At 41.4% G+C, this 22509-nt stretch overlaps 1 protein-coding gene across 2 annotated transcripts; it reads right to left on the reverse strand.

Annotated features, from left to right (window-relative positions):
- Positions 1-1901: 1901 nt before the first annotated feature.
- On the reverse strand, positions 1902-20482 carry LOC121708581 (ectonucleoside triphosphate diphosphohydrolase 5-like). 2 transcript variants are annotated; one of them, XM_042091340.1, is made up of 14 exons: positions 19919-20482; positions 19428-19507; positions 19092-19235; positions 18523-18598; positions 17985-18020; positions 17464-17552; positions 16013-16092; positions 15858-15919; positions 14995-15096; positions 4998-5141; positions 4170-4226; positions 3332-3447; positions 3171-3182; positions 1902-2491 (listed from the first exon to the last, which is right to left on the reverse strand). In XM_042091340.1, exons 1-14 carry the CDS (start codon positions 20277-20279, stop codon positions 2450-2452), a joined length of 1401 nt encoding a protein of 466 aa, XP_041947274.1. In that variant the 5' UTR covers positions 20280-20482; the 3' UTR covers positions 1902-2449. The 2 variants fall into 2 exon arrangements, with proteins under 2 accessions (XP_041947274.1, XP_041947273.1); XM_042091339.1 differs by having other exon boundaries at positions 1902-3182.
- Positions 20483-22509: the final 2027 nt, after the last annotated feature.

Consider the following 22509-nt stretch of genomic DNA (forward strand, 5'->3'; position numbering starts at 1 on the left):
AAACTACATTAAGCTAATCCTAATAATTATTTTAGCCACAAACACTTCGTGATGGAGCATACAGTGTGTAAAAATTGTATTTGGGGCTTCCAACTTGCTGAGGCCCCCCTGGCACCCCCTCGCGGCCCCCCAGGGGGCCCCGGCCCCCACTTTGAAAACCACTGATCTAGGCCCTATCAAACCCTTACGGGTAAAAAAACTGCATTGTGTGACAAAACTGCAGGTTTTTCAATATTTTTGTGCCCAAAATATTGCATTGTGCAGTTCAATGTAGGCTTGCGTTGTCAGTCAGGGTCAACTTTTGGTCTTGTTATTTGCACAGCTTTATCAGAGCAACTGTAGCCTATGCCTAGTGTAGGCCTATGTTATTGTTTACACTTTTTTGCACAGCTGTGTTAGAGCAGTCTGAAATCATTCTAATTAAAGCTGGTTGAGTGAATACGAAACACTTAGCTCTTTCTTTTTAAAATATCGATATATATCGTATATCGCCAATCAGCTCCAAAATATATTGGGATATCAGTTTTGGTCCATATCGCCCAGCCCTACTCCTTGTGCAGTTAAATATTTACAAACAGGTATGTGCTGTGTAGCCTACTTTTTTCTTATTTGCACAGCTCTATCTGTATGCCAATTGGTTTATTATATTGGCTTTTAACGGTAGCCTATGTTTTGTGTTCCCTTTATTGTAAAGCTGTAGGCCTGTGTTGCCAATCAGGGTCTACCGAATATTGTTATTTGCACAGCCCTCAGAGCAACTGTATGCCTATTGGTATATGTTATTGTTTACACCTTTTTGCACAGCTCTGTTAGAGCAGTCTGAAATGAATATAATTAAAACCGGCTGTGTTGAGTGAATATATGAAGCACTTCGCTCTTTCTGTTTCAAATATCAATATCGTATATGGCCAATTAGCCCCAAAATATCGGGATATCAGTTTTGGTCCATATCGCCCAGCCCTAGCTGGAGGCTAGCATTATTATCATCAAGAGGTGTGCTAACTCGTACCTCCGGATTGCTTTGCATTGAGGTGATACTTCAGACTTGACGAACTCCTATGGTAGGCAACGGATTTTCCTTACTGCAGAAATAGTAGACAATGATGCTCCTGTCAACGTGAGTGTTCTGGCCTTTTTTAAATGTAGTCTAAATGTTTCATTCACAGGACCAACCAGTGCTTTCTCATCTGCCTCCTTCAGTCACTGTAGCCAGACTGCACTGGGTCAAATGTCACTAAATGCGATTAATCAACGTTAATTTTTTTAACATGTTATTCTTTCTGTGTAATTAATTAATCAAAATTAACACATTATTTTGACAGTCCTAGTTTAAACACTTAAAGTCTTCCAACTTCAAAGATTATTTTAAAAACACATTTTTAAAAGCCTTATTTGTCAATGACCCAAAAACGCTCCCTAGCAGGTCTCTGTTCAAATTACATTTTAGCTTTTATTTACCAATATCGCTTGGGAATGTCGCAAAAACGTTAGTTTATTTCCTGGTTTCGGAACAGATAGCAATCTAACTGCACTGGAGTTCTAGCCAACTGTACCCCAGACCACTATTTTCTGGTGGTCCCAGGTCCGCAACCAGATTTGGTAGACTCCTTTCACATTAGCAAAAATAACCGAACCATTGATCCAAACGAACTAGGGTCCAGACCAAAGGGTCTAGTGTAAATGCACCCTGGGGCAACAATCTTAGTTTTTTAAGGCTCCAGGTCAAGCAAGTTTAAGTAAGATAAAAATGTGGTAGTTCAAATGTGCCTCATGTTTTTAAGATGGATCTGAGATGTTTTGATGAAGGATACCCCCATTTTAGTATATGTTAGTGAAGTGGATACTGTAGTCCCAAGGAGGCAAACAGTCTAGTTATCATATAAGTCATTTGATCATTTTATGTGATATATTTTATTCATGTCACATTGTACTCAATAAAAGCAGCACAAGCTTTAAGTTAGCCAAATAAACATTAAAATAGGTGTTTTGTAGCAACAGCTATGATAAAATAAAGCAAGTCGAGCACATTCACACAACACCGAACAATGGTGAATGTTTTCTTTTTCATTATATACATTGTGAATTAATGTGCACGAAAGCATACCAGAAATGTTGCATGATCATGTTTAAATTGAAGAAATAAAATTATACCTGCAATTTAGGACAGTAATAATCATTGTGACAGCTTGGAAGGAGAAAAAAGTAGTAGCATTACAAAACATTAGTATTCACAAAGATCAACAGTGCTTTGAACAAACAGCCACATCCCTGTCTAGATTTTATTGAGGTTTAATGTTATTGTACACCATCATTATATGTGTCATCATTATGGATAATATGGAGAAAACTGGGATTGATACCTGAGTCTTCAAACATTGGAAACATTGTCCTATCAATGTCCAAGCTGGAAGTTGTGGAGTCCTTACAATTGTATAAAACTGTACATTTATCATAAACCCAGAAAATGCCTTCTTTCTGCAACGTTTTCTTTCTGTGTCAAAAAGAAAAACTCAGCCTCCACAGTAAAGGTGGATCCTATATGCAGGATCCAAATGCATTTGATTGTAGCGCAATACAATTATGTTAATATTAAAATCATTTAAATATATATGTTGGTTATCCAGATGTAGTAATCAATATCTTTCTCATGGAACTTTACAAGAGTTACATTTGTCTGATGAGAAACTATAAGGAGCTGACTCCCTCTCTGTCTGCTACTATAATGTAGCATATATGTGTAGCTCCTCAGAAGGAAATGGCTCCTAAAATAGCCTGACTATATCCACATACACTGTAGCATAAATACTATCCTTCCTGATGGAAAGAAAACCATAGCAACACATACAAAAAACAGACAGAGCTCAAATTACGCTAGTTACAATGTACAGTAGACAAGTCAACACAGAACAGAGGTTGGCTGAATGGTTGTTGATGACAGGAGGATATGGTGACCGTAGGGCAGGGCCAGGTGGGGAAAACAGCTTAGGAGATGAAGATGAAGCGATCTCTGGTGAAGCATGGATGTTCCTTAGCTGTCCAACACTTAGAATCCCAAATCCATCAACTCCATGCCACTAGTTTCCTTATATCCAATGGTCTTAGTGAATATTAAAGTTGTTAAAGTGATCAAAAGTGGCACCCAGTGCCCAGCTTGTCTCCACATTGTTTACCTTCTTGGCGAGCTGTGAAAGAGGAAATATAATGTGACATTTGAGGATTCTTTCTTAATACACTGGACCAGGTACATACAAATTAGAGGAAAACATAAGCTTTACAGGATTTCATAAGCTCTGCTTTATGTATTTTACTGTTTACTGTTAATCTGCCTTACCTGCAGCACTGTGCTGTCCTTGAATCCAAACCCCTCTTTCAGAAGGCAGGTGATGTAGGTCATGTCCATGCACAAGAAAGGGCTTATAGGGCGATATTTTGTCATCTTATTACAGACTGCAAGAAAAGCACAAGCACAAATATGACAACACAAATGAGCACAATTTGTCTTTTCTGAGGTTTAGCTGACTGGACAGGAGAGTTGTGTTAGGAGTACTTTGCTGTGCCAGAGGGTCTGCATATGATTGATGTCCTTGCCAACCCACAGGGGGCAAACTGCCAAATGTAGACACAAGGTGTGCCCTGTGTGTCTTCACCCTCTTTTTATTGGCTGGAAGTATTTGTGTGCATGTGACTGCAATGCATGTTTAGGTTTGCACATCTTCTGCCAGGTTCCCCCTTTTGGTCAAACATATTTCCTCAATTGGCACAGAAAAATCTTACATAATGGAGCTCATGGAGCACTAAATCTGGTGCAGTACCTACACAGCTATTTTTTTCACACTCTACTATGTCAACTATATACATTGACTGCAAGGTGTGCACATGTAAGAAATTGTTATGAGTCTGTAAAGTACAGAAAGAACCAAATAAGCTGGTTAGTGAGATTTTAGCTGCTTGAGAATCTCACACTGGGCCCATGTGTTTGTGAGAGTACAGAGTGTATTTTGCAAGAAGACCTTGTGCTGGTGGGGCTGTCGTTTTGGGAAGCCTGTGTGATTGTTAGTGGTCTCTCAAATGCAAATAAGCACAGAGAGTTTATGTTTGCACGAAGTGTACAGTCTGAATGGAATTGAGGGGAAGAGCAGAGAAAGTCACAGGAGGGCCTCATCTCTCACCTTCTTTGGCTTTTTTTTTGAAGTCCCTGACCTCCACTACACCACCACGAGAGCCATCTGAATGCAAACAAGGAAAAATCAGCTGCATCAATCCTGTTATCCAGTTACATACTTATACACTTATAAACATCCTTTTGTATCCCTTACAGGTTTGGATGATTCCAAGAACCCTGAAATGATTGGGGTCCACAGTCTTACATTTATTAGTAAGTTCATACATTTGCCCTGAACTGAAAAACACTCAACTGGAAATTAAGGGGACTTAATGCAGTGTTACCAGGTATTCAAGAATAGATCAACATTTCCAGTGGCATATGCCAAAATTTGGACACTCTACTAGTCAGAACTTTTGCATTTATGTTTTCTGAGAGATTTTTAGACCGAGTAAATTAAACTAAAGCTCTATGAAATGGCTGCATTCAGAATTTGTTAGTTGCTTAGAGGAACCCATGTTTGTTGACTGAATAGGCAGAGCATACCAATTTCTAAAACTTTCATGAGCTGACCTTTCAAATGACTATTTTTAGCATGCCTTGCAAGCCCTAACCAGTAAAATAAGGCCTAACAAGTCAATATTCTGTTCTTAGACTTGGTGAACTTCTGTACTGTGTCATTTTCATGAATAAATCAGTCAAGAAATTAATTATTTTGTTGTACAAAAGATCAATAATGGTTTGCTTATTTGTGATGTATCCCAGATGTACCACATGGAAATGCTCAGAATGCGATTTTACATAGAATTACACTGCTGCACTACTCTCAATGTGTTGTGTTAATTATAAACTATGAGTTTAGGAAAATAATCCAGCAATGAGGTTGGTCACTTACCAATGAGTCCGGACTCAACTGCTCTGTCATAGTAGTAAGAGAAGGCATAAAAGATGCTGCTTCCCTTCACTTCATACGGCTGATGGACAATACCCTTCACCACACGCATCACTTCATAGTAGCATAGCTTGTATCCAGCGTAACCTAAGCAAAGGAATACAAAACAATCAATCATTTATATTTTACTTACAGTGAATTTTATTTCCAAAAAGCTTCCACACCATAACACACTAGATCTGTCACACAGTGTGTCTGACCAAAAAATTGGCAGATTCGAATGAACCATAACTGCAGCAAATTTCATTTATAAAGACACAAACCCAGAACATGACAATAATATAATCAATAACACCTGAAAAAGATTATCAGGCAAAATACAATCAAACCCCCACCCATAATACTTGTACTTATATACATAATAGTATAGTATTATGTCCCTCTTGTGATGTGACCATGTTCATGTATGATTTATGACGACATTTAGATTTCGCTATAACATCTGTTGTACAAGATATTGACAGTGCAGTAGAAAAAATTATCAGAAAACAGGGTTAAGGTATTTGTCAAGAAGGATGTTTTGGCTGTTTTCCCAACAGGATTTCCTTACAGGACGGTAGGCTATTTCGTTGCTCTGATTGGTTAGGTCTATCCAGTCGAGTGCAGAGCCAACCCCCCACCCCGTCTATCGATTGAAACACACCCTATAATCACATCCCAATAATGCCGTATCAGACTCGAATTCTTAATAGAATTCAGTATGGCTACGTCAGGCTAGTATTTCACACAACGTTTCAGTAATTTATTCGGAAAAGACTGTCAGATAGTGTTGGATAGGGAATCCATCTTACCTGCTCATAGTAGGCCTAGCCTAGCCTAAATTTTGCCTGTAAGGGATCTGGGAAACCTTGTGTGGGTACCCTATTTCCATTTAAATGACTAATGACTTTGCATTTAAAATATAATGTAGTTCTAACAGTAAACCAAAAATACATGACTTTCATTTTTCCCAATCTCAAAGGTATCTTGTGTCCACCACTTCATTTTGAAGTTCATCCATGCTTTGCTGTCCTCTTTCATTGACTACACTTTTCTATACCACATTCAAGAATTGCTGTTGTAATGTAATTTACAGCCAGGTAAATGTTTATGTGCCATCCATGAGCTATTTCCCTTGTCACTTTTAAAGTATTTTTGGACTAAAATGGTTTTGAGAACAAAAACTTGAAACCCATGAAAACTAACTGAAACATTAACACATTCTGTTTACAAGTGGTGCCCAATTTGTGTAACATTGTTTACTAGAATGGCTTAGAATTGTTGGTTGGTTCTTAAACAACAACATATTGTACAAATATGAATGAACTAGGTAAATGAAAGCTGATAAACTGTTCCACAGACTGTAAGACTTTTAGGGCTCTATTTCACACCCGGCAGAAAACACAACGTAAGGCTCATTCTTATCTTACACTTAATAAAGGGAACAATTTTTTGCCATGCGCTTCAGATTTATTTAACCTTGCGCCCAGGGGTGTGGCAATTAACAACATAAGGTGTTGTCTGGCGCATGATCTAAAAATCGCTATCTTACACCCTCATGTCTATCCAACACACCAAAAATCATTACGCAACTGACCAAGAAAAACCTGGTATCGTAACACCCCCAATTATCACCACTTTTGTTCAGAAATTCTAAAACAACGATGTTTTTTAACACTTCAAAATAACATTTGCTAAATTAACCTGACATTTTTCAGTAGCCATAGGTGTGTAGATTTGAACAAAATCTGGTTTGTTTGTTAACGGGAGCATTTACTGCCTGAAATATCCGTTTTTGTTTACCACACTCGGAGTTATAGTGCTGGCCTGATGGGTCGCCTATTTACACCGTTTCAACGGCACATGAACGGTTAGACCGAGAATTCTCGTCGTGAAATTAAAATTCCACTGGAGCTCCAAGCAGTTGTGTACACGCAGCCTTACAACACTGTCTACAGCTCTTTGAGTCACGGTAAAATGTCATTTTTGGTACATAGCTAATTTAGATACACCTATGGTGTGGGTGGTTGCGTTTCTTTAGGAGTCTGCTGTCTTGGTTTGTATAGAAATTGATATTAAGTGACACATACACGCAAGACGGTGGAAATACGGGACCGACGGTAATAGGGGGAGTTACGATATATAGCAAAAGGCGCATCTAAAGCACAGCTGAAGACGCACTGTCATGAGGTGTAAGCAGCCCTTAGCAACCAGTCTCAAACAACACCTCAGCAGGATAAATATCCTTAGGATTTTTGTTCAGTCATTTTAACATTATGGGGTAAGTGTTGTTTTTTTTAGGCTATGTTTTTGATGGTGATAGTGAAACTAAATAACTGTGTAGAACTGTTTTGTCGTTGACTATGAGTCCACGGTGAAGTTAGTTTCACTTTGCCTATAAGCTCAAATAATAGGTGAGTGCAGATGCATGTAGGCTATAGGCATGTAGACCTGCTAGTAAACAGGTTTTAGTAAAGCAAGGTTTAGTGGAATCCCTCTGTTTCATACACGGACACCTCGCGTGCAAGCAGATTCCTTCAAATGCGCCGTTGACTGTCAAAATACTGATGCGGTGTTTGAAGTTGCGCTGTTTGCTGTTAAAGGGAATGGCAGATGCCACTCTCAACTTTTAGAACAGCACTGGACTTGTCAATATAACTTCTTTCTTGCTAGCCAATTAAAATCATGGAAGGGGCGGGACTTACACTGTCAACAACTACACTGTCAGTGTCCTCTGCCTACACTGTTGGAGAGGAAAGCTCAATCACCTTTTGTCTGTCGAAATCATTTTTTAGTGAGCTGAGTCCTGAACGATTTTTGCCATTTCAGTTAGCTAGTTAGACGTGCTGGCACTGAAAATGAGGTTGAGGGCACTGTCAGCACAAAAAAACGTGATTGGTGGACACAGCTTAAACGCAACAATAGAAAAGAGAGATTTAGTATTTTGGTAATTCTGTGGGAAAGGAGCAACATTAAGACTTGACTGCTACACTGTGAGCTGTAAATGCAGTCCAGAGGCAGTAACTGTTTCATTGAAGTCTATGGCCATAGCTCAGAATTTCACCACATATGCCAAGGTCTTGGTTCTATAGAGTTGGGAATGTGAATTTTGGGCACATTTTCATGATCGTCAAACCCTTTTGACCATTTCAGGTACATTTTTAGCATTTTGAGCATTCCAGTCTGGTGAAAATTGACCTTATATCAGGTGTGCGCCTGTTATTTATTCTGCTGCTGTTGGCCGGTTGCTACATACGCTCATCAATACGTCAACGACACGCCTCTTTATGTAGAACTCGAGACCAGAATGGATTTGGCTTGATGGCCTTTTGGGCCCCTCCATCGACCTAACCCTCCGTAATACCTAACCCTTGCCTTGAAGCCTTGAAGTCGACGGTGGGGGCCCAAAAGACCTATCGTAGATTTCACTGATTAGAACTTTCTACCAAGTGATTGAGGCTGAGGCTGCTGACTTTTAGAGGTCAGGGGCCGGATTCACAAAGCCTTCTTAAGACAAAAATACTTCTTAAGTGGTGCTTTCTTCTTATCTTTTGTCTTAAGAACAAATTGATATTCATGAATAAAGTTCTTATGATTTTTCTTAACTTTCTTCTTAAGACGTTTCCTAAGAAAACACTTAAGAACAAATGAGATTCTTGAAAACAAAGTTCTTCCATTTCTTCTCAATTTTCCTTGTAACTTTAAGACAACCCTGCACCTGTCTTAAAAATGTTAGTGTAAAGTTGAGCGTCTTAAAGTCATTCATATAAACACATTTAACAGTTTTAGACAGCGCATTTGAAATATCAGCCTTTATTATGTGTACTTACAATATATAAGCTTACCATTTATTGCTAACTTTAGCTTGCTGCTATTGTTTTCGGTAAGCACTCTGTCTACTGAAAACTGGCATAACTGAAGGGTTTTTGGCAGCATGTGACACACATTGACGTCAGCGTTTAGAACATGTTTCATTTCTTAAACACAAAGTCCATGGAAATTACCATATTTTCTAGTAAAAACTGCACATTTCAACCTAGAAATACCTAGATCTAGATAATAGAAATACCTAGCCTACCGTTTCAAACATAAGCTAACGCGAGTGCTGTTGAAGGCATGGCCTTTCCCCCTTAGCAACGGTTGCCACTTGTAAACAAAACTAACATTAAGTTTGTAGCAGATAATTCGCTAGTCAGATTCAAGTGGCACTTTATACAGTCTATGATTGGCACTGAATACATGGATTTCTATGCAACGTCACGAAAACATGTGTGCGCAACCAAGAGGCAGAAAGCACCATAGAACAGCATAGAGCAATGCAAAAGAGCAAAAGAATAAAATGAGTTTTTGTGCTGAAAACTGCACCAATTCGAAATCACAATGGTTAGAGAATGTTAAATATGTTCAATATCCCTAATGGAATGCATGTCTTCGCCAAAAATGTCAAAATACGATGTTATATTAATAATGCAAATTAACGTCAAACTTTGAAATATAGTCTGAAATGAGATGTTATTATCATTGAGACAACAGAGGTATACACAAAAATCCGATTGTAGCTTACAGCAGCTGACTATTTAGGTTTAGTTTATAACGTTGTGGACGGCCACCAAGCGTCATCTGCCTCACGGCTGCGTGCGCATCTAGTTTTGTTGGTAAACGCAAAACACGTGTATGGTGTGTGTCTACTCTGTCATTGAAACGGGGTTTCATCGTTTAAAAGTATATGTAACGTTAACACTGTTGATAAATGATGCAGGCCTTTCTTATCTAAGAAGTTCTTAAGTGAGAAAATAAAGAAGTTCCTAAGAAATACGACAGTTCTTAAGAAAATATTGGTGAATAGCATTTAAGAACATTCTTAAGGACTTAAGGATTCTTCTTAAGGATTTTTTTTCTTAGAAATCTACTTAAGATTTATCTTAAGATTTTTTTCTGCGGAATAATAGCCTGGCTAGCGCCACCACTTCTCAATGAGACGTGGTCTGGGAACCAAACGTTCATTTTCTCGTATTAGAAAAAAATGCCCAGATCCGTTTATTGGGTGCCACGGATGTCTATCAAATGCGTCTGTGCATAGCTCATCATCATCTTGCTTTCCCCCCTGTTCTGTGATTGGTTCCCTATCTCAGGCGAAAATTTGCTCCATGGTCTCCAGGCTGCCTTAGCAGCGTGAATCAAATCGCGCGCAAGGCAGCATGGGAACACCCAGGCTAGCGGAATAAATAAATTGCAGTACATTTAGCAGAAGTCTAACAAAACTTTCATGAATGTGAATGTAGACATACTGTACTGTAAGCCCATGGGATTAACGACAGTCCAGTTGAGTGCCGTATTCAAGAAAAAAATCTTTTTGTTTTGAAACGGTAGGCTAAGTATTTCTATTATCTAGATCTAGGTATTTCTAGGTTGAAATGTGCAGTTTTTACTAGAAAATACGGTAATTTCCATGGACTTTGTGTTTAAGAAATGAAACATGTTCTAAACGCTGACGTCAATGTGTGTCACATGCTGCCAAGAACCCTTCGGTTATGCCAGTTTTTAGTAGACAGAGGGCTTACTGAAAACAATAGCAGCAAGCTAAAGTTAGCAATAAATGGTAAGCTTATATATTGTAAGTACACATAATAAAGGCTGATATTTCAAATGCGCTGTCTAAAACTGTTAAATGTGTTTATATGAATGACTTTAAGACGCTCAACTTTACACTAACATTTTTAAGACAGGTGCAGGGTTGTCTTAAAGTTATGAGGAAAACTGAGAAGAAATGTAAGAACTTTGTTTTCAAGAATCTCATTTGTTCTTAAGTGTTTTCTTAGGAAACATCTTAAGAAGAAAGTTAAGAAAAATCATAAGAACTTTATTCATGAATATCAAATCATCTTAAATTTGTTCTTAAGACAAAAGATAAGAAGAAAGCACCACTTAAGAAGTATTTTTGTCTTAAGAAGGCTTTGTGAATCCGGCCCCTGCTCTCCAAAAAAGAGAGAAACTGTCTTTGTTTCTGGAATTAGCCATATTGTATTATGTGGACTACGGAATAAATAAATTGCAGTACATTTAGCAGAAGTCTAACAAAACTTTCATGAATGTGAATGTAGACATACTGTAAACCCATGGGATTAACGACAGTGATGGGCTTGATAGTGGTAGTAACAGAACAAAAATGTCAATATATTGTAACGTCCTGGGTGTGTTTTGATGTGCAGTTCGGGTCTATGTTAATGTTTTGTGTGCATTGTGTTGTCTCTGTGCCTTGCTGTGTTTTATGTTAACTGCCTGTAGAGGCGCTGCAGGGGGGGCGGGCACGCCTGAGCAGCAGAAAAGTTACAGTGTTGTTTATCTGTTGTGTGGAGTTCGTGGAAGTTCTAGGAAAAAACAAGGACTGATATCGGCAAGTCGCAGCCCGTAATGGCGACCAAGTGTTGTACCTAATAAATGCTGGTTTATGAAAGTGGTTTCCTGTCCGAGTAACTGAGAATGTTACAACTGGTGTCAGAAGTTAAGCAATTACGCTCGGAAGGGAAGTGTTCATGGACTGATTTATATGCTAGTAGTTACCTATCAGTTTAGCTAAATTGGCAGACCAGTCGCGCTACTGTGTGAGACGTAACGTAGCGGCATGGAGAAGTATTTTTCGAACGCAAATGTGAAGGAGGAGAGACCAAGTGGCGAATGGTCAGAGAGGATGGAGCAGGCAAGAGCCCGCATTAGGGATTCGGCTGCGAGGATGGCTGCTGATGCTGGCATGGCTGCAAGTGCCCGTGCGGAGCCTCGAGACTATAACAACAGGCATGGCGGCGCCCATAACACCGCATCCCCATTGAAAACACCCAAGTACGGGGGTAAGTCAGATTGGGAGGCATTCCATGCACAGTTTGAGTTGCTCGCTCACGCGGGTAAATGGACAGAGGAAGAGAAAGCACTACAGCTTGCTATGTGCCTCACAGACGATGCATTAAAATGCCTTTTGCTGCTTAGCCCAGAGGACAGGCATGATTATGAGGCTTTAGTGGGGGCACTGAAGACGCGCTTTGGACAGTGTGTACAGCCTGACTTACTGAAAAATGAACTCAGCAGTCGATGTAGGCTCCCAGGGGAGCACCTGCGGGTCTTGGCCAATGATATAGAGAGCCTTACTAGGTGAGCATATGCACACATGCCACCTGATGTGCAAAGTGAGTTGGCAAGAGACCAGTTCATCAGAGCTCTGTCACCCACTGAGCTGCGTGTGCATGTGCAGCTGGAGCATCCACGATCGTTGCAGACTGCTTTGGAGTTGGCGGTGGAGAGAGAGATTGTGTGGGGCGTGTCAGCTGGAAGTAGCCGCAGTGAGGGCATGCCTACAACTAGAGTGGCGATGGGCACCAGCCCAGGCCTGGAGAAGCCAGCGTGGGCAACTGAGATAACTGAACTGATACGGGCTATGCCTCTCCAAACAACCCGTGCCCCGCGCACATCACCCAGATGTTGGGGGTGTGGACAACCAGGACACCTCCTCAGGCAGTGCCCAAAAGCTTCCACGGGCCCGGGAAACGGTGCGCGGTCCGCATAGGGGAGGCTGTGCGGACCCCAACCTCCTCCTCCTCCTCTTCGTCGTCTACAGGAGGGGCCCAACAGCACAGCCGGGGAAGTCAGGCCCTACTTTCCCCAGAAGCAGACGACAACATTTCCCCGGGGTCAGTGGTAGTGGTGGGACGGACATGTGTTGGGGACTTTTGCCACGTCCCAGTGACTGTAGCAGTCCCCTGCTCTGCCCTCGTGAATACGGGATCCACAGTAACACTCATAAGACCTGATGTGGTGCCAGGCTGGACTCAGTTAGAGCCCACCACTGTGCAGCTGCGCACAGTCACGGGCGGACTGGCACCGATGCAAGGCAAAGGCATGATGACTGTGACTGTGGGGGGCAGGGCTGTCCGCCATCCAGTATGGGTGGCAGGTGTGCAAGACCCTGTTATGGATGCTTTTATTTGAATTTAGGGACAGCTTTGCACTGAATGAGGATGAGGTCGGCTGAACACAGCTGGTGGAGCATGAGATTGACACTGGCGACGCCTACCCCATAAAGTGTCGGCCTCGCAGGCTTCCACTGGCGCGTCAAGAGGCATGTGACAAAGCTGTCTGGAACATGCTTCAGGCCGGCATCATCGAACCATCAGACAGCCCCTGGGCGGCGGCGGTGGTCATGGTGCCCAAAAAGAACGGTGAGTGGCGCCTCTGCTCTGACTACAGACCACTGAACGGGGTAACAAAGAAAGACTCGTATCCACTGCCCCGCGTGGACGAGTCACTGGACCTAGTCTCAGGCTCGGCCTGGTTTTCCTCACTGGACCTCCGATCCGGCTATTACCAGGTTCCCCTCTCCTCGTCCGCCAGACCAAAGACTGCTTTTTGCACTGGGCGTGGGCTTTGGCAATTTAAGGTCCTCAGTTTTGGCTTGTGCAATGCGCCAGCAACATTCGCCAGACTAATGGACCGGGTGCTGACAGGCATACCACGCCAGGAGTGTCTGGTCTATTTGGACGACATCCTGGCACATGGACCATCGTTTGACACCGCGTGCTGGGAAGAATCAGGGATGCGGGGCTGAAGCTCCACCCAGATAAGTGTCATTTTATGCAGCGCCAGGAGGGAATTAGCACTGTGCAGGACAAACTGCAGGCAGTGGTTGAATGGCCTGTCCCGTCCACTCAAAAGGAGGTGAAAAGTTTTTTGGGCCTTGCCTCATACTATAGAAGATTTGTACGGGGTTTCTCATGCATAGCTGCTCCTCTGTTCCAGCAGTTGCAGCTGTTGGTACGGCAGGCTGAGGTGTTTGTCTGTCGGGAGCTGCAGACGGTGAGTGCCGGGGAATGGAGGCAGCAGCAAGAGGTCGACCCCGACTTACAGCCGGTGCGTCAGTGGGTGGAGTCACAGCAGAGACCTTCGTGGGAAGAGGTGGCAAGACTCTCACAGGCCACTAAGGGGCTGTGGTCCAAGTTCAACGCGCTGCGCCTGAGTGATGGCATGCTGCAGAGGGCGTGGAAAGAGCCGGCTACAGGGGAAGAGCGTTGGCAGCTGGTGGTCCCCAGGGGCCTGAGGACAGCTGTGCTGCAGGCTTTGCATGGAGCTCCGGGGTCAGGCCACTTTGGTGTGACCAAGACGCTCCGCCGGCTCCGCCAGCTCCGCCAGAGCTGCTATTGGGGACGTCTTCGGAGGGACGTGGAAGACTTTTGCCGGCGTTGTGACCTGTGCACAGCGCGGAAAGGCCCACATGGAGAGAGTGGCTGTCGATATTGTGGGCCCACTTCCACAAACAGATAAGGGCAACGTCTACATTCTCTCTGCCATTGACTATTTTACGAAGTGGCCTGAGGCCTACGCCCTCCCAGATCAGGAGGCAGAGACAGTTGCTGGTGCCCTGCTGGGAGGCATATTCAGCCGGTTTGGGCTGCCTGACACGCTGCACAGTGACCAGGGGAGAAATTTTGAGTCCGCTGTGTTTGCTGCCATGTGCACTCGTCTGGGCATAAAAAAGACGCGCACCACCCCATTACGGCCTCAAAGTGATGGTTTGGTAGAGAGACTCCACCGCACACTGGGTCAGCAGCTGGCTATATTGACATCGAAGCATCAGCGAGACTGGGATGAGCATCTTCCGCTGGTGCTCATGGCGTGCCGGCCAGCGGTCCAGGAGTCAACGGCGTGCACCCCGGCTCTCCTTATGCTGGGGAGAGAACTCCGCACGCCGGCAGTATGCAAGAAGGCTCCAGGATCGGCTTGAGTCTGCTCATGAATTTGCCCGAGCGCAACAGGAAAGCGCAGAATTTGTTTTTTCGGTTTCGAACCGCACTTGCTACCTTGCTCCCCAGTTAGATATCTTAAAAGGCAGCAACTTTACCCGTTTCGAACACACCCTTTGTAATAAAAATATTATACTATGTATTGAATGGGCACTGTCAAGTTATTTTACTCTTACCATCTGGGATCCCACTGACTTTGTATGTGATACCACCAAAGGTCCAGTCCTCTCTGAATTTCTTGGGTAGACAAGAGCTTGTGAAGACTTTCCAATCAAGACCTGTGAGGAATGCACCAAATCAAATTGTCATATCATTATGTCTTTATACTGGTTTATTCCACTGCTTGGTTGAATTTCCCATTGTCCTACGTAATTTAGAACGACCATTGACCGTATGTTATCTGCACACCTATGAAGTAGATCCATTTTTTGGCCGTATCACACTTGTAGCCTATATTAATTCGCCAAACTCGTTGTGAAGTTTAAATGAACTTTGTCACGTTGCATCCAAGCTGTAAAATGCAGACGTTCAGAAAATTGCAACATTGTAGCATATGACAGAGGTGGCTTTAAGCTAGATGGATGACAGCAGGCTAAGTAAAATAGCGATGTTTCAAAGCTAAAGTTCATCAGAATCTTGGGATACGCCCGCTTGACAACGGGAGAGAGAGAACTAACGACTGGCCTTTGGCCGTAGCAACCATCCATTTAGAACTAGTAACGGCAGTTTGTCCTGTGAGTTGAGAAATTAGTTGATATGTGTCGGAAGAAATTAGTTCTACAAACAAGACAGTTTTAGCGATTAAAACGTTTAAATTGTAACAGGAAATGAACATAACACAAGTGGCAACAGTGAAATAAGCGGGATAATGGACTCTACGGTGGTCTGTTCACAGTTAATGCACTACGAGGTAGTGCTCCGCTTCGCGTCAGGGCCGTTTTACAACCTCGACCGTGCATTAACTTCTGTGAACAGACCACCGTGCCGTCCATTATCCCTTACATATTTGTGCAGGTATGTTTCAGAACAGGTCATTTACCATCAGCTCCAAGTGCCCCAAGTGTAGCCAATCGTGCAGCAACGAGTCCATTGCCCAGATAACTAATCAGAAAGAATAGATTCAATTCATATTCCATATTATACTTTATATATAATATAAAATTAATAATGGTTCTCTGCTGCCAAACAGCTTACCTGTGGGTGTACAATTCATATGTGCTGTTAAATAAGTTGAATCTGGCAATGTAGCTGGGAGGGGCAGTCAGTACAGTTTTCTGTGTAAAGATATATTTAGAAATCAAAATGTGTTCATATGCACAATATATTAATGTGTAGATAGAAAACAAAATGACACAGGCATGACCACCATATATGTTAATATAAAAACATATCTTTTTCATTCTTAATCATAACACTGGGTCTGTTCAAAACAGATGGCAGCTGCCTTCAACTGTTCATCTATGTTTTGTTTTGATGGCCTAGCAAGATAGCAACACAGAACACTGTTACTAGAATCCTGACAGCTAACTTTGATCAGTGAGAGTTGACGTTCTAAAGAATGTTTGGTTGAAAGCAGCATGAAGGACTTATGCGTTGCCTTAAAAACCTGGCAATCTTAGAAGGCATAAATATTTTATTTGGACATGCCTTGATGCCACCAAATGTTGTTTTAGAGGGCAAGATTTTTTCTGTTTCGGACACAGCCAATCTGAATATTCTGAACAGGCTATAAGACATTTCATTGCTAATGTTGCTTAAAACTCTTCCGATTAACCTTTTTTTGTTTGTTTGTTCCCAAACGAAAGTTTGAACTCGTTATCATCCTAGGTTGTGAGTACACTGGACCATTGCTTTGATATCTCTCCCAGTTAGCAATTATGCTATTAGGCTATTTCTGTACTGTCCATGGCTTTATGTCGACGCGGGAGAGCTGCGCGGTGATCTGCACTTGATTGCTCTTCCTCTGTCAACAGCTGTTGCGTCTCACTAGATTGAAATTGCAGTTTCTTCCAGTAGCAGCAACTGGAATCCATGCATTTCCACTGAATTATTTTTGGAATCTGATCCCTTATCATACCTGTTCATTCTTACTCGTTGCTCGACTTATCGTGACTAAATTCAAGATGGCTGCAAACGCTAAACTTCGTGAAGATACTGATACTGTCTGTATAAATTGTCTTGTAAGTAAACTACCAGTGCTTTATCAAAGTTCTCAATGTCTCGTTTTAAATGTCAGGGCCCTCGGAAGTCTACCAATGAAGTGTGGAGATACATTGAGCCTCGTAAATGGGTGTAAAACAGTGATTTATTTGCATGGCTAGCCCGATGCCGAAGCACCACTATTGAAAAAGCTGTTGGTAGCATCGGCTAACTAGCGCCAGATTTTGGAGTGCAGGGGACAAGCCGAGATGGGCTATGAGACATACGTTCACACTCGGTATCATGTTTCAATACACTTTAGGTCAATATCACACCGGAATTCTCCTTTAATTCAATTTCAAAATAGTACATTCAGTTTCAAGTTTATGGGATTCAGTTATAACCTTCAATTTCAAAATAGCCTTTACCATTCAAATTTAAATGCAAATATTTAGATTCGGTTTGAAGTGACACAAGTTTTACTTCATAGCTGTTCTTTGACCAACCTTTGACTTAGGGAGGAATGTGATCTGGGTAGACCCTCCACCTAAGTCCAAGATGCCAACTGTCTTCCTCGTCTTGGCATACAAGTGACCTGGAGTGTCAAAAAGGTGGGTAAGTACAAAATTGTTGTTTAGAAGGAGGTGCCATATAATAATAACAGGATTGGATGTTATAAAAATTAAGTAAATCTCCACTCCAACACTCAAACCACTATGGACTGTTTTTACATCTCACAAACTTGGCTTTCCTGAAACAGTGATGTTTCATGGAAATACACTAGTCTTGGAATCTCTCAGCTGTTGTGTGTGATACTGTGAAGTACACTCTGAAGTAGACTTTGGACAAAAGTGAAGAAACAATTCAATGAGACCAGTATCATGCAAGAAATATGTGACCAGGTGCTCAACCAGTTGTAGGGCACTGTAAAACCAAGTAAAGGGATTTGAATGTTGGAGGAGAGGGAAACATTCAAACTCACTACCCACCCCTTCCTCTGACACACTTTACAATATAAACGTCTTACCTGTTAAGAAGTTCACTGTCACCCAAGCCAACACTCCTATGAGTGAGAGGTAAATAAAGGTAAATCATTCATGTAGCCTCAGTGAATAAGAAGGTTCCTGCTGTTGTCTAATAAGTGAGGCATCTGAGAACAGACTAACATTTATAAAAGGAGCCTTTTACACTGCATTTTGTTTGATTACTGTAAGTATCAAATAATACAGCCTTTATAATTTAACCTTTATTGTAGTTGTCAGCCATGTTGCATCATTTATATGAATATGTCAAAGAATTTTACTCATTACTTGGTAGGTTATTGGTTTGGTTATATGTTTGTAATTTGTCAGAGAAGCTAATTATTGTTTTATAAATGATGAAAATAAAGTTGTTTGTAAAACATAGTGTGTGCATGTCTATGGCAAAGCACTTGCTGCACTGTGTTGAAGACCAACAAAACATTCACATCCATAGTGTATAGATATCTGCTGCTCACAGACCATAAGTGGTCTAGAATGTTATTCAAAATGATCTCATCGAAAAAGAAAATATGTATTATATACCTTCATTAGTACCATTCATAATTGACACACTGTTGTTTGGAATAAAAAAAGGTGACTCATCAAAAACTTCTTTAACCTGCAAGGATATAAAAGAAACATAAGCCATATGTTCAGACTCAAAAACATTACTTACTTTTTCAGAAATGTTTTATTTATAAAAATATATGGCAAATGTCCAACAGTACTAGGAATGAGTATCATGTTTTGTTCTCATTTCATTGGTGTCTATATTGTATTTGTTTCAGTATTATCTCAATAGCATAGCTATGAGGCTTTTCTCTTCCCTGCATGACAGGGATCTGAATTAATCTTGGTCTGAGGGTATACAAAGCTCAGCTTCTATGATAATATACAACAAAAGACTGCCTACTTATATGCCCCAGACAGCCTCTGGAGAACAGTTTTAGAACCGTCACCTATTCACTTTTACACATCCACTATTTATGTCTGTTCTCTATATTCATTTCATGAATCACAAACTGTCATTGGTGTGATTTGTTTTCTTTTCTGGTAAACTGACAGAAATATGAGAGGAAAATAAAAGAACAGCATGGACTCCAAAGTCTCACCTCATCCAGAAGGGCTTTGGCCTTCTCTTCTGGTAGCAGGCGGAGGCCTGCTGTGGCTTTCAGTATTACAGGGGTCTGTTTCCACTCACTCTTGGGCACAGTCTTCTTGGCCACCTTCAAAAGCTGCCTTATAGTGTCCCCACCCTTGTAAAAAAAATCATTACAAAAACTTTAAAGGATTGCACTCTTATAGTATGACTACCAAGCCACGTTGTGATATCTTTACATACAAATATTTACATTACTTTACCGGTTGACATATCTTGGCTGCCAGTAACTTTAAATTAATTAATAAAAAAATAAAAAAACGGTTAAAAATATTCATTATGAACCTACCACGTCAGGCTTATCTGCATATGCAGAGAGTCCAGGCTTCACAGCATGATACATTTCATTGTCCAAAACCGGTAACTCAACTGAAACCAGCATTAAGAAAACAGGTGATGATGTCAAAGATTGTGCGAGAAATATCACTTTTTCAGCCTGAGCATAGTCAGAGAAGCATATGTCAGAACATGTGCAATACTGAAACATTTTAATCATGAAATGCTACATTACAATCTTAAAATACAATAACCTAATTTGAAGATGGATTATTTAACATATTCTTTCAATGATATTGCTGACATTATATCTAGATTGAGTTTATAAAACATTGTAAAAGTGCTAATGTTGTCTTCAAATAACTACCTTCAATTAGCTACCTGAAGTTGCACAATAAACCTGGTGAAAGCAACATACACTATATGTAATTAAAACTCCCTTTGTTGTTGCTATATTTATCTTGATTATACAGCTGAGTAAAACATTACAGCAACATTACTCACCTGGATCCTTTTGGATGAACTTGTAGATGTGGATTCGTGTGCCTGTGCTGCCTGCATCAAACATTATCCCATAGTACACACGGCTCACATTGACTGGCTGCTGCATGTCAGGAGATCCAGACACCTCTGGAAGCCCAGAAATGTCAGTACCCCCGGAGACCTCTGGAGCATGAGGCTCAGGCTCAGATGGAAGCTGGTTGTCCATGCTGCCATACTGTCTAGGGGCAGGATGACTGGGCATACGATGGCTGATGATATGTGAGTTGTAGATGTGGCCATAGTATGTTCCCTCCACCAGGAAAAGCCCCCACATGAAAGCCCATATGGAGCCCATACGTGTGAAACACCTCTGCTGAGCCATGTTATCACACTGACAGCAATAAAGAAAAAACAGAACAGAAAGGAAGTATAGGCACAGTAGCTGTTTTGCTATGAGAAAGTTTTCTCTGGCTTAGTTTACTGGCGTTGACAGTGAGAAGTGGCTGAATGGGCAGCCTGAGCATGCAGAGGAGATGGCAAGAGAATGAAGAGTGGAAAAGTTAGAGGGACAGAGACAGAGGCAGAGACAGAAAACACAGGCAAACTCAGGACTGGCTAGCCATCTGTTTACAGTATTTAAAGACATACGGGCTTGGCCAGATGCCCATCCTGAGCAAAACGATCCACCAATCATGTGGCGTTACATCACAATTCATCAAGAAGGACCCCTCCTTTTAGAAAAAAACTACCTGCTCAGCAGCAAGTTTTTTTTCCAAGAGAGAGAGGATTTAGCTAGTCCTCCTTCCCCACCATTACCACTTTTGAATGGTTTAACCACAGCTGGAAAAGCTCCTAAAACAATGACCAAGACTAGGCTACACTTACACATCAAAACAGGTTCACTCTGCATAAAGTAAAAGGCATGGTCTTAAAATACATTTTATATGTCTGCTTAATTAAATTGCAGACACTCCACACTAACAAGGATCTCAAATTTCTGATGAATGTTTAGTTACTGCGTTGGACCTCTGGTGAAATGAGTATGATGTCATATATAGTATTAAAAGTATAAGTAACAACTTCTTTGAACATTTTCTTCTTAAATGATAGTGTGCAGAAGTATGCACCAGTCTATACACACTCTTGTCTAAATGTGTAGTTATTTATGTCATTATTTCCTGTGTTCTCGCTCTTAAACCGTGTAGTTAAAAATTGTGTGTTAAAAAAGATATGTAGACATTATCTAATTTATTGTGGGACTTTGTGGTAAGGTTATAAACATCATTACTGTTAGAGAGTCCTAAAGCACTTCTGCAGAATGCCCTTAGGCTGAGACTGTGAGTCACTGCAGGGCAGGGGTTGTGAACCATGTTTCTGCACTTTACCACCTGACCTGACGCTCCACAAGAAGCCTGTGAAAGTTGCACTTGTTGGTGAGAGCCTCAACCCACGTGCAGCCAGGCAGACTAACAAAATCTGCACACAAGACCATTTACTGCTCCAATATCAGTGTCAGAATTTTATGTGTGCGTGAAAATCCATGGTATGTTTTGCACAGACAAATCGCACACTCTCTGTCACATGAGCTGGCATACTCTCTGAACTTAAGAACATATGCTTTTGCCTTCTACCACTGACCACTGGGACAGCCACAAGATTTTCTACAAGTCAAAGTAAGTGTTTGTAACAGAAAAGCCTTGACATTATATTGTATATTTCTTATTTTTGTTTTCTTAGTGAAACTTTTTAAAAAAAAATATGTTTTAAAGGTAATGAAGAAGAGCAAGAACAGCAAATGAAATGAAACATGAACATACATACACACACTTAGAAATGCTTGAGACCTTATCTGAACTACAGTGTGAGTGTGGGTTTTCCTCTCTTCGGTGAAACTGAAATTCCACTATCCCAAACACAGCCACATGTACATCGTGTTACTTCTGAAAAACTCTGGCTCACCGAGAACACTGTGTGACCTCAGTAAGTCCCCTAGCTTCTATCTTTTACAACAGTACACAAAGGATATTGGTTAAAAAAAAGGTCTCTCCCTGACGCCATGGGCTGAGAGAGCTGAACTTGGATGTGAAATCTGCAAAGGTTTTTTAAGAGAGTGGAAAACAGGTCCATGCAGAGGGCAGAGGGGAGGAGTAGAGTTTGGCATACCAGTCCCAGCTATTCCACCAAGCTGCACAACTGTTCCAACGCTGTAATTTTAGCCTAAAAATATTACACTTTCTTTCCTCCTCCCTCTTCTTTTTTCCTAAATACTGTGGTTTTCTTTCTCTTTTTTTCTATTTTGTGGTTCTCTGTTAAGGTCTTTTCCTCTTTGCCAAGCATGTATGTGTTGCATCCCTCACTAACATCTGATGATTTGGGGAGCACTCCCTGCCATGGCAACTACATATTACGCCAGCTATGAGCTAATTCAGTAGGTGGCTGGCCCTGATTGAAGTATCATAAAATCTGACTCACTTTGTAAAGGGCCATAATATCCGGTCTACTGTCTTCTCACATGGAATCCCAGCAGATATCCTTTGTTGTCATGTTTTGTTTTGGTTCTTTCTTTTTTCTCAAAAGCTTGCCAAGACATACTTAGTAATTATGTTCACATA

Source organism: Alosa sapidissima, chromosome 5 (genome assembly GCF_018492685.1).
Source record: "Alosa sapidissima isolate fAloSap1 chromosome 5, fAloSap1.pri, whole genome shotgun sequence".
Classification (NCBI taxonomy): domain Eukaryota; kingdom Metazoa; phylum Chordata; class Actinopteri; order Clupeiformes; family Clupeidae; genus Alosa; species Alosa sapidissima.

What these genes read in the sequence shown, in the direction of transcription:
- LOC121708581 (XM_042091339.1), bottom strand. Translation starts at nt 20,279, where the DNA reads ATGGCTCAGCAGAGGTGTTTCACACGTATGGGCTCCATATGGGCTTTC. An exon ending in AGTCAGTGGGATCCCAGATG is followed by an intron (nt 5,142 to 14,994) that starts GTAAGAGTAAAA and finishes TCCTTTGCTTAG; the next exon opens with GTTACGCTGGATACAAGCTA. An exon ending in AGGACAGCACAGTGCTGCAG is followed by an intron (nt 3,183 to 3,331) that starts GTAAGGCAGATT and finishes CCTCTTTCACAG; the next exon opens with CTCGCCAAGAAGGTAAACAA.